Consider the following 12,785-nt stretch of genomic DNA (forward strand, 5'->3'; position numbering starts at 1 on the left):
AATAACACAGTAATGTGTTGAAAATCTCATGTAATTGGCCGGGCGCAGTGGCTCAAGCCTGTAATCCCAGCACTTTGGGAGGCCAAGACGGGCGGATCACGAGGTCAGGAGATCGAGACCATCCTGGCTAACACGGTGAAACCCCGTCTCTACTAAAAAATACAAAAAAACTAGCCGGGCGAGGTGGCGGGCGCCTGTAGTCCCAGCTACTCGGGAGGCTGAGGTAGGAGAATGGTGTAAACCCGGGAGGCGGAGCTTGCAGTGAGCTGAGATCCGGCCACTGCACTCCAGCCTGGGCGACAGAGCGAGACTCCGTCTCAAAAAAAAAAAAAGAAAATCTCATGTAATTTATTAGTGTACTGAAATATGGTTATTAATACTATTATGGTTATTAATACTAAATATTAATACTGTAATGAAATATGATTTCTACTGAACACATATAGCTTTTGCACCATCGTAAAGTTAAATTCTAAGTCAGGGATTGTCTATATACACTTAGTGGAGATCACTGACCCAAGCTATATGATCCTAGAGAGAGGGGTCTTGGTTATCCATTTCCTTAGTGCCTAATTCACACCCAGCCTTTAGTAAAAATCTGCTGAATTAGTACCCTAGAACTTAAAGTACAAAAAAAAAAAATCCACTGAATTAATGAGCAAAAGGTCATTTTAAAATATTAATCCATAACATAACTTTTTGACACACTATAGTTCACTCAGCTACTAAGCGCAATATAAATGCCAGATTTTCAAGAAAGGGATTAGAAGAAATTCACCCACTGTATTTTATTACTACAATTTTAATTCAGCCGATTCTTACACACACACACACACACACACAAACACACACACATCGCCTTATAATCCTGTTTCCAGAAAGACAAAAGGAAGGACAGAGGAGCAGATAAGACAGAAGAATTAAAAAACTGGTAAAGATTTTTAAGATGTCTTAGAGTTCTGCCGGGCGCGGTGGCTCAAGCCTGTAATCCCAGCACTTTGGGAGGCCGAGACGGGCGGATCACGAGGTCAGGAGATCGAGACCATCCTGGCTAACACGGTGAAACCCCGTCTCTACTAAAAAAAAAAACAAAAAACTAGAAAAAAAATACAAAAAACTAGTCGGGCGTGGTGGCGGGCGCCTGTAGTCCCACCTACTAGGGAGGCTGAGGCAGGAGTATGGCGTAAACCCGTGAGGCAGAGCTTGCAGTGAGCTGAGATCCGGCCACTGCACTCCAGCCTGGGCGACAGAGCGAGACTCCGTCTCAAAAAAAAAAAAAAGATGTCTTAGAGTTCTAAAAGGATCTAAAATGCAACTCATCTTTCACTGAATGTTTTTTGAATGCTGTGTTCCACACATTTAAAATACACTTTTAAGAATACACAAGACACAAACTTAGATGCAACAAGGAGGTGAAATAAAGAGATGAAGAACATGCTGCTCAAATTTCCAGTATCCACGAAGTACAAGTATACTTCCTTAGAAAACGCACGCAATATAAACAATCAAGGCTTTCCTTGTGTTTTATTCAAGATACTTAAGAAAGATAGATTCAAGCCAAAAAATAAAAGCTACCACTAATACATCTCCCTACCAGTGTTTAAATGTACACTTTCAGAAAATGTTAAGGTTTAGACAACTGACAAACAGTCTAGCTAAAATAGCATGCAAAAACCAATCTTCCTAATTTCTAGGTGCTTCTAAAATGTCACTAGACTAGACTGCCCTTCCACTCAGGCCCAGTGTTATCTGTCATTAACATAACACTTTGTTTCCAAGGCCCCACTTTGCAAGATAAACTGCCTGCAATTCCATGTTTGTATGTGGTAATATATGCCTATTTTTTAAATACTACCTAATCGCATCTAGGCATTATTTAGCGTTCAACAATTTTAAGTAAAGCCAAGGAAACAAGTATTTCAGTAGTTTTGTCAAGCTTGTTTTGCACACACTGGACTAATGTGTGTTTGTCAAATCCTATCTACCCATACCCCCATTCACTTTACACAACATAAACAAGTAGATGAAACCAATGAATGCAGGTTTATCAACTACTTATATTATTCAAGTGCCCAAAAGAGGTTCAAGCCATTTTTAGCTCTATCAAAAGCTTCTGGGACCAGGCACAGTGGCTCACGCCTATAATTCCAGCACTTTGGGAGGCCGAGGCTGGTGGATCACCTGTGGTTGAGAGTTCGAGACCATCCTGGCTAACATGATGAAACCCCGTCTCCATTAAAAATACAAAAGATCAGCCGGGCGTGGTGGCATGTGCCTGTAGGCCCAGCTACTCGGGAGGCTGAGGCAGGAGAATGGCCTGAACCCTTAGGCGGAGGCTGCAGTGAGCCGAGATCACGCCACTGCACTCCAGCCCTGCACTCCAGCCCAGGAGACAGACCGAGACTCCGTCTCAAAAAAAAAAAAAAAAGCTTCATAAACTCTTTCTGTAATCTTAAATTCTATATTAAAGTCTGACATTTACTAAACAGTACCATGCTTAAAGAATGGGGCTTCTGGTTTACATTTAGAAATACAATTTTATCAACTTGCTGCTCTCTTTTGCTTTAATTTTCCTCTAAAGCAAACTGGTAAAACATAAATTCATTCCAATAGTTACAAATAAGCTCTTAACAAATATTTTGCTATCTCTTCAAATACATGTGTTTTAAAATTCAACAGACAGACACTGTATAAGAAACTGAACAAAAACCTTCCAGTCAGATCAGTTTAAAATGCAATTAACTTCATTTGTATTTACAAACGTACAATCTTAGTTTGAAAGGAGATTAAGCAAGCTAGAGCTGAATACAAGTTTAATTTTAGAATTTCTCAATGCCAGGTACATCACTAGTATTCACACCCTCAAACTTAAGAAACACTTCTGAACCTTGAAGCTGTACATCAGTTTGACTAATGTCCTCTTTCATACCATGTAAGCCATTGCCTAATTGACGCCAGACCTGTCAGGCTCAACAGCATCCCGGAAATGACTAGCCTACTAGAGCTGGAAACACATCAAGAATTTGGAATATTTCTCATATTGGGGCAGAGAAAAAAAGTTCAAGTGAGATTCTCCATAAAAACAATCATTATACTGTTCCACAGAGGAAAAAAAAAAGAAAGACATAAAAGGCATATTTGTGTTATTCTAGTAAATCCACCACCACCAATACATCTCAATTCTGTATCTTACGGTCAGGTGATGGTCAACTGAACTTATCCCTCTTTTTCCTATATACTAACAACAGTTCACTTCTCAAGCCTCATTTTGAATACCTGTCTTTTAATCTAATTTCCATTTTATATCCTTAGCTACTAAAACCACCTGGAACATGGCTGATTTCTTGACTTGGAAACCTGTTAACAATAATGCCTAGCTCCTAATCTTCTTAATGTTTTTTCACTTCTTACCAAGAATATCCACTAAATGTCTAAAAGAAATACAAGCATGCACAGATCTACACACACTGAAATCCCAGTCAGGAAAAATTAAGACATTCCGGCCATAAACTGTGCAACAGACACTTCCAGTTAGCGTGTGCTTTAGTGATCATGGACAGCGGTATCAGAGTGAGTGGTAGGGGGTTGGGGCTGCCAACAATATACTGTGCCTCAGAGCCAATAAGCAGCAGGCCGGGACTGGCAGCCAGGCCAGTCTCTAAAGGGAGCTTTAACACAATATCCGAATGCTGGACTTCCCAATGCCATTTCACGGAGAGGGATGGAGCGAGAACTGGGAATCAAGTGCAGTCAAAGGCGCTGGTCAACGTCGGAGGAGATGAAACCTAAGACAAGGTCTGGTGGCAACGCCAGCTGTCCAGTCTCACCTCAAACACAACTTCATTTCAGATCGTTCTTATCAAAGTCAGCCGCTCAAACGGTGAACGGGGCAGAAGTGGATGGCCACAGCCCCCAAGAGGCAGGCATAGGCCCTCGGAAAAGGCAGGGACTCCCCAGATACGAAGGGGCTTCCAGTAGCAGGGAGGAGCGCTTTTCAGCCGCCTCCTCGCCCCCTTCCAGCTACGCCTGTTAGGAACGAGGTTAGGATGTTATTGGAGGTTTTTACGAAGGAATGATAGGAGAAAATGGCAGTGAAGGATGAGGGGGGCTGGAAGGGCTGGAGCCGCCCAAGAAAACGGGGAGAGGAGGACTTCCCTGGACACATCCAGGATCACAACGCCACCGGGGAGCACGAGCACTGCCCTGCCAACACCGATCCCGATCCCCCTCTCTCAGGGCAAGCTTCGCCCCTTTCCAAACGGCCCTAATTCCCAAACGCTGCTTCCCACCAGACCTCTCTCCTCCACCATACTCCCCAAGGCCGGCCGCCTTTCCCTTCCGCCTCAGGCGCCCCACGCCCTCAACCTCCCTTCTCCTTCCCAGTCACCCACCCTCCGGGCTGCCCGTCGCTGGCCTCCCAGGCAGCTCGCCCAGACCCCTCCCCCCTCACCTCTCCTCAGCGCCTCCTCGTAGCTGAGGAATCCGATCCGTGACTCCTTGGCACCCATGCTCCCCTCATCCCCTCGGCAGGGGGTCGGAGCCTGATCTCGCCCCCACCCCCCTCCCGCCTTCTCCTCGGCGTCCCTGGGTGACGGTGACGGTGTCGGCGTCCCCCGCCCCCACCTCCCCCCACACTAACAAGTGCGGCTTCTGCCCCGGCGGCTCCTCCCGGTCGCCGCCACCGCCTCCATGCCGAATCACGTGACGCGTTTCCACCCCGCCCCCTTCCCTCCCTCCTACTCCGCCCTTCTCTCTCCTCCCTCCCCTTCCCTCCTCACGCCCTCTTCCCACCCCCGCCCCCTCCCGCCAGCTCCGCCGAGGGTCACGGGACCCGAGGCCTGAGACTGTTCCGGGTAATGGCCGCCCAGGGCCGCACGCTCCGCCCCTCCCCAAGCTAACCGCGCGCAGGAGCGGCGGGGAGGGGGACGCATCGTCGCACGTAACGCATCGTCCCACCTTGCCGCCAATCAAAGCCGCGCGCCCCGCCCGGGCGCCTCCGCCGGCGACGGGGGGTGGTGACTTCCGGGGCGCTTGAGGACGTCCCCCGTAACCCGCCCACACGTTTTGGCGTTCGGCGGGTGGGGTCCGAGCAGCTGACGGGTAGTGTGGCAGTGGCCGGGACCCAACATGGAAGGCCGCGGAGTCTTAAGGAATGGGGTTCTGAGGGATGCGGCATATGGCTCAGGAGAGAAAGGAGTGGGCAGGCAGGGAACTCCCAACATTAGGGACGTCTTTGACTGGGAGGGCTTTGTGAAAGGAAAGGAGAATCTCAAGGCTTTCCTGTGACAAAAGAATGCTCACTCCTAGCGGGAAATCCCTGAGGAAAGTGGACCTTGTAACGACGTGGCTCTGCCTTTTCGGGACATCTCGCCCGCCTGGCCCACCTTCTCCGCCTGAGCCTGCCTCTTGTACACATTCTCTGGAAAGCGCTGTGCAAAAAGGCTTATCCTCTTTCCCAGAGTTTCTGGAGGGCTACAAGGCTTAGCGTTGGGGTCGTTTTAATCTGTGGTAAAACATACGTAACAAAATGTACCATTTTCATCATTTCTAAGTGAGTTCAGTGGCATTAAGAACATTGACATTGTTTTGCGTCCATTGCCACGTCCCATTTCCCACCGTTTTTCATCTTGCAGAAGTGAAACCCTGTGCCTATTAAATGGTAACTCCCCAATCCCCCTCCCACTGGGGCCCGCGGCAACCCCTGTCCTACTCTTACCAATTTCACTACTCTTAAGTATTTCCTCTGAGTGGAACTCTGCAACCTTTCTCTTTTGTGGCTGGCTTATTTCACTTGGCATCGTGCCTTCCAGGTTCATGGTGTGGCAGCATGTGTCTGACTTTCCCAGTCCGCCTCTCCACTTCCCAAAGAATGAAAAGCAGGGATGTGAACAGCTATTCGTGCGCGCGTGTTTATAGCAGCATTATTCACTCATTATTTATAGAGCCAAAAAAGGTGAACACAACCTATAGGGAGCCATAAAAGGAGAAACCAAATAGGGACTATATGTACAGTGGAATTATTATTTAGTTCCTTGATTTTCAGCTCTATTTAGTTTGCTTCAGTTAGTCTTCAACCTAAAAGTCACTGAATAAAGCTTCTGGAAAAGGAAGCAATATTGAAAAAGTAACCATTTGGATTAGATTAGACCCAAGGTGCCGGTTAGGTAATTTAGGGCCAGGGAAAGGTTATTAGTTCCTAATTAGTTCCTGAAACCAACAGATTCTAATATACCCTGTTAGATAAAGAAGGTAATATTCTGTGTTTTTCTTTTTTTCTTTTTCTTTTTCTTTTTCTTTTTTTTTTTTTTTTTTTTTTTTTTTTTTTTTTTTTTTTTTGAGGCGGAGTTTCACCTATGTTGCCCAAGCTGGAGTGTAATGATGCGATCTCGGCTCACCACGACCTCCGCCTCTGTGGTTCAAGCGACTCTCCTGCCTCAGCCTCCCGAGTAGTTGGGATTACAGGCATGCGCCACCACCCCCGGCTAATTTTGTATTTTCAGTAGAGACAGGGTTTCTCCATATTCGTCAGGCTTTTCTCAAACTTCCGACCTCAGGTGATCCGCCCGCCTCGGCCTCCCAAAGTGCTGGGATTACAGGCGTGAGCCACCGCGCCCCACCAATACTCCGTGTTTTTCTACTCACCTTTCCTGGCAAACCAGATTAGCAACATGGCATTAGTCACAGTGCTGCCCTTTCCAGTTCACTGTGAGGCGGTTAATTTTAAGACCTCAGATTAGCTGCATTACTGAAAGGCCATGAGTCAGGGGGTTGGGAATACATTTCAAAGCCTTTAATTTCTAGGTCATTAGTTCGTTATAGACAGACATCAGGCAAAACACCTCAGTCATCTTCAGCCTGCAGAGTGTGAGTTCCGAGTTAGATTATCGTAATTAATGGGAAGTGAATCTTACGAAAGGGCCCAGCTGTAAGGGAAGAAAACCCTCAAGAGTTCAATTGCAACATATACTACGCATTATTACTATTCTAAACAGTCAGTACCTACAGATGGCCTTGCTATACAAGGGATAGGCTTGGGTGTTTATCTACCCACTTGATTTGCAGTGGAGTTGGGAGCAAATTAATGTATCTCTTTGTGGCACTTGCCCCACTTGAAAGATAGGACTAGAGTTGCAGCTTAGCTGCTTTCATGAGACAGTAAGTGATTTACAAAATACTCAGGAAAGAATAGAATATGACCTCATGTGTCCTTTTCCGTGCATTCTAAGAGATATATTGGGCTATTTTGTTATGGTGCAAATATCATAGACTACTTACACAAACCTAAATGGTATATCCTGCAGCACACCTAGGCCTATTGCTCCCAGGCTACAAACCTGGACAGCATGTTGCTGTACTGAATACTGTAGGTAATTTTTTTTTTTTTTTTTTTTTGAGACAGAGTCTTGCTGTGTCACCCAAGCTGGAGTGCAGTGGCGCGATCTCGGCTCACTGCAACCTCTGCCTTCCAGGTTCCAGCGATTCTCCTGCCTCAGCCTCCTGGGTAGCTGGGATTATAGGCACACACCCCGCCCGGCTAATTTTTGTATTTTTAGTAGAGATGGGGTTTCACCATGTTAGCCAGGGTTCTCGAACTCCTGACGTTAGGTGAACCACCCACCTTGGCCTCCCAACGTGCTGGGATTAGAGGCATGAGCCACCATGCCTGGCCTACTGTAGGTAATTTTAACAATGGTATTTGTGTATCTAAACATAGAAAAGGTACAGTTTAAAAAACAGTGTAATCTTACGTGACAACCATCATATATGCGGTCCTCCTTTGACTGAAACACATGACTGCAGCACATGACTGTATGAAGTTATTATAAAGTAAGATTTACAGCAATACTAACATGAACTTTTAAGATTTCCTCCTTAAGTTTCAGGCCTGGCATCCCCTAAGGCCATAAAAATTTCCACTCCGTGGATTAAGCACTTCTAAAAATTGTGAGTTGAGATAGCAGACTAAGAAATACCATTTCCCCTTTGTTTGAGTTAAATTAAGCATATTATTGAAGCCAGTGAAGCAGATAGTTATGTCTGATGGGAATTTTAAATGTTAAACCCAGATTAAAACCTGCATTTTGGTTTGTATTACACAGTAGCAGGCAGCGAAATGTTAAACATCCCTCTGAAACTTAAAATTGATACAGTACTTAAGTCTAATAATGTAGAAAGTCTGAAGTCTACTTGTCATGCTGAAAGGAATTCTATTAATCATTTCGTTTGTTCAAGTTCATTTTATTTAACTTAATCCATTGAAGAGTTGGCCAGCCACCTCACTTTTAAGTACTCAGTTGTACTTAGGAAACCATTGCTTTAACTATAATTACATGCCTGCAAAAGGGTTATCCATATAAAGATTTAATGCATAGGAGACTGGCATGTAATTTCTACTTCCAATTGGGCAACATAAATGACAGTGTTCCTCAGTTTGTACTCACAGAGAAATGACATAAGAATAGGACAGTCATTTTAGTACTTGCCAAAGAATCTTGGGTAAGCTAGAGAGAGGGAGGTCAATACAACAGAGGTGGAAAAGCACCTGATTTATGTATAACTTCATTGCCACAACGTGAGACCAACACTCTTAATGTATAGTATGACTATACATTAAGAAAATTGATTTTTTAGTATTATGGACTTGTTACCTTACAGTAAAACAATATGAGGATGTGGTCACGTGTATTGTATTTTTATTTACACTAAAGCACTTGAAGCTTTTTTTTTGGCGGGGGGACAGGGTCTTGCTTTGTCACCCAAGCTAGAGTGCAATGGCACAATCAGAGCTCACTGCAATCTTGACCTGCCGGGCTCAAGCAGTCCTCCCACCTCAGCCTCCCAAGTAGCTGGGACTGCAGGCATGCACCACCACACCTGGCTAATTTTTTATTTTCTGTAGAAACAAGAGTTTCACCATGTTACCCAGGCTTGTCTCAAATTCCTGGGCTCAAGTGATCCACCTGCCTTAGTCTCCCAAAGTGCTGGGATTATAGGTGTGAGCCACCACTCCCGTCCCGAAGCTATTTTTGTACAAGTAATACATGCTCATTTTCCATCAGTACACAAGTATATAATGTAAAAGATCACTTCCAAAATATTGAAAGAATGACTGAAACTACGTCATTCTCTAATCTGCAGGTAAAGAAATTTCTCCTTTCTGTTTATCATTCTTTTAAAAGTGCTGGCTGGTCACAGTGACTCACACCCTAACTGTAATTCCAGTGCTTTGGAAGGTCAAGACAAGAGGATTGTTGAGGCCAGGAGTTTGAGATAAAAAGTGCCTAAAATTGGCAACATTTCAACGGGAGCCATGCCCTAAGAGTTTAAGACACACAAGATTCCTACATTAAAACTATGACTAGGAAAGAAAACATTAAGATAATGACTTTTAACTTAGACCTACCTTGGAGGTTCTCTTTTAGTTTTACTACAATCTGTGGCAAACAAACTACTCACTGATTGCGTGAATTAAAGTTTACCCTATGTTATATTCCTGTATTGCCCTTCTCTACTCCAACTGCAATGAAGTTATATTCGTATCTCCTTCAAATTAATAGTTTACAAAGGTTAGGAGAAGGGTCTTATGGACAGAACCACCAGTGGCTGCTTTTTCTTCCTAAGCTCCTGAAAAAAATCAAGTAGCATCCTTTCAGTTCTCCTTGATCCCTTTACTTCTTCCCATGTGGCAGCTGGATTGTACACTTAGGCCAGTCTCTTTCAGCAAAATACAAACTACAAGCTTGAGAATAAGTACGTCAGTTGAATTCTAATCAGCAATTAAAATGCATAGAATAATATGGACTCCAACTTTGAACACATTAGGATATACCTTACTTCAGTTTCTAGATAATAAATAACATTGTCAAGTCACTTAAAGACCAGTTTATCATCTTAATATGCTTTCTTAGATATTTGAGAAATGCCAACACCATCTGTGTACCTTTGGCTTTGATTTCTTCATCTTGTAGATGAGAGATTTAAAGTCAATCAGGCTTTTTCCAGTTGTTTAAGAGACAGGATCTCTCTCTATCACTTAGGCTGGAGTGCAGTGGTGTGATCATAACTCGCTGTAACCTTAAACCCTGGGCTCAAGAAATCCTCCTACCTCAGCCTCCAGAGTAGCTGGAACTACAGGTGCACACCACCACACCTGGCTAATTTTTAAATTTTTTGTAGAGACGAGGTGTCGTTTTGTTGCCCAGGCTGGTCTCAAACTCCTGGACTCAAGTGATCTTCCTGGCTGGGCCTCCCAAAGTGCTGGGATGAGCCACCATGCATAGTCACCACACTGCCTATTAGTACAGTGCTTCCATTCTGTTTTGCACCTTTTGCTGAAATACTGGTCTGTTGTTTTTCCAATTGTCCTCCATTTTGGACCCCAGGCCTCCTTTTGTTCAATAACTATTATCCTGATACTCAAAAAAATTCTGAGGCAGAGATGGGCCTGCCTACCTATAGGTATTTAATAGTTAGTAATTGTGGTATAATTTGAAAACTCAAGTTTTCAGAGTTTTACAGTGGGAGTGAGAATGGGGTTAATCATTAGAGTCTTAAAAGGAGCTAGGAAATGCACCATGTGATTTATGATTCTAGGTGAAGATAAAACGTTTTTGCATGGTGGTAGTAACTCAACAATTAACGTCTTTAAAAATCCCAATATTTTCTTCCAAACGGATTTGAAAGCTATAAAATAACATTTGGTTAAAATTGTTTTGGCAGGCCAGGCAAGGTGTTTCATGTCTGTAATCCCAGCACTTTGGGAGGCCAAGGCAGGAGGATTGTTTGGGCCAAGGAGTTTGAGACCAGCCTGGGCAACATATAGAGACTCTGTCTCTACAAAAATAAAAATTAAATAACTAGCCATCTCAAAAAAATCTTAAAAATTACCTGGGCACAGTGGTGTGCGTCTGTAGTCTCAGCTACTCAGGAACCTGAGGTGGGAGGATCACTTGAGCCTGAGAGGTAGAGGCTACAGTGAGCTATGACTGCGTCACTGCACTCAAGCCTGGGCAACAGAGTGAGATCTTGCCTCAAAAAAAAAAAAAAGAAAAAAAGTGTTTTGGCAACTCTGTGTAGTCACTGGTGTTCTGGTGAGAGGGAAGCAAAGAGAATCAAATGTGGGTTTCTTAGAAAGAGGAAGGAAATTCATGTAAGAAAGAGGAAGTTGGCAAGCCCCTCACTCATGCCTATTTAACATCTTCCCACTACCCTAACAATTGAGTATAATTGCTGCGAAAACCATTTTAATATTCATAAAGCACTTTTTGTGTGCTAAATCCTGAGGAATATAAATATATAATTTTTTTTTTTTCAAAGTTGCTTAGCCAGGTACAGTGGCTAGCCAGAAATTACACTCCCATATGTAATCCTAGCACTTTGGGAGGCTGAGGCAAGAGGATTGATTGAGGGCAGGAGTTCAAGAACAGCCTGGGCAACATTGCAAGACCCTGTCCCTACAAAAAATAATTTTAATTAGCTGGGTGTAGTGGTGTGTGCCTTCAGTCCCAGCTACTTGGGAGGCTAAAGTGGGAAGAGCACTTGAATCCAGGAGTTTGAGGCTGCAGTGAGCTATGATCATGCCAGTGCACTCCAGCCTGGGTGACAGAGCGAGACTCTGTCTTTAAAAAATGAAATAACGGCCAGGCGTGGTGGCTCAAGCCTGTAATCCCAGCACTTTGGGAGGCCGAGACGGGCGGATCACGAGGTCAGGAGATGGAGACCATCCTGGCTAACACGGTGAAACCCCATCTCTACTAAAAAATACAAAAAACTAGCTGGGCAAGGTGGCGGGCGCCTGTAGTCCCAGCTACTCGGGAGGCTGACGCAGGAGAATGGCATAAACCCGGGAGGCAGAGCTTGCAGTGAGCTGAGATCCAGCCACTGCACTCCAGCCTGGGCGACAGAGCCAGACTCCGTCTCAAAAAAAAAAAAAAAAAAAAAAAAAAACGAATAAACCAAATTTATTTTTTAAAAAAATGAAATAACAAAAAGAAAAATCTCTGGAAAGTACTACAATACAGGATGTTATGGGAACTTAGAGTAGGGAGAGGTATTAGTCCAGATTGAAGGAGTGGGAGGGGGGCAGGAAGGCTGGGGAATGTGAATCTTGAAAGATAAATAAGAAATCAGACATTCATTTACTCTAACAAATCCACTGTGCCTACTCTGTGGCAAGCATTGTTCTAGGCGCTGAAGATACAGAATTGAGCAAAGTAAAAGTTCCTGCTCTCGTGGAATTTATATTTTAGTAGGAAAAGAGAGACAAAATAAGTATAATAGTACATCAGTTGTTCAACAGAAAAAAAAATGCCCAGGAAGGAGGCAAGAAGTGCTGAGATGAAGATTGTAATTTAAAACTAGAATGGGACTGGGCATGGTGGCTCACACTTGTAATGCCAACACTTTGGGAGGCCAAGGGGGAGGACTGCTTGAGTCCAGGAGTTTGAGATCAGCCTGGGAAACAAAGCAAGAGCCTTTCTCTACAAAAAAAAGTTTTTAAAAACCACAAAATTTAGCTGGGTGTGATGGCATGTGCCTGTAGTCCTAGATGCGTGGGAGGCTGAGATGGGAGGATCGCCTGAGCCCAGGAGGTCGAGGCTCCAGTGAGCCATGATCACACCACTGCACTCCAACCTGGATGACAGAGCAAGACCCTGTCTCAAAAAAAAAAAAAAAAAAAAAAAAAAAAAAATTAAAGTAAAATAAAAATAAATAAATAAAAATAGAATGGTCAGAGAAAAGCAAAAAGGGTGATATATAAGCCAAAATCAGAAGGAGATAATGGA

At 44.1% G+C, this 12,785-nt stretch overlaps 1 protein-coding gene across 3 annotated transcripts in view; it reads right to left on the minus strand.

The window, feature by feature from the left end:
• USP32 (ubiquitin specific peptidase 32) overlaps positions 1 to 4,714 on the minus strand; it is a 223,153-nt gene extending 218,439 nt beyond the window's left edge. The window contains exons 1-2 of one of the 3 annotated variants that reach the window (XM_030922582.1): positions 4,451 to 4,555; positions 3,828 to 4,026 (exon numbers count right to left, since the gene is read on the minus strand). Coding sequence is in view for 2 of the 3 variants with exons in the window: in XM_010364086.2 (XP_010362388.1) it covers positions 4,451 to 4,508 (58 nt within the window). In the remaining variant the exon portion in view is untranslated. Of the gene's footprint in view, positions 1 to 3,827; positions 4,027 to 4,450 lie in introns of all 3 variants that reach the window. The other 2 variants (XM_010364086.2, XM_010364087.2) reach the window with 2 other exon arrangements.
• Positions 4,715 to 12,785: the final 8,071 nt, after the last annotated feature.

Source organism: Rhinopithecus roxellana, chromosome 19 (genome assembly GCF_007565055.1).
Source record: "Rhinopithecus roxellana isolate Shanxi Qingling chromosome 19, ASM756505v1, whole genome shotgun sequence".
In the NCBI taxonomy this organism is placed as follows: domain Eukaryota; kingdom Metazoa; phylum Chordata; class Mammalia; order Primates; family Cercopithecidae; genus Rhinopithecus; species Rhinopithecus roxellana.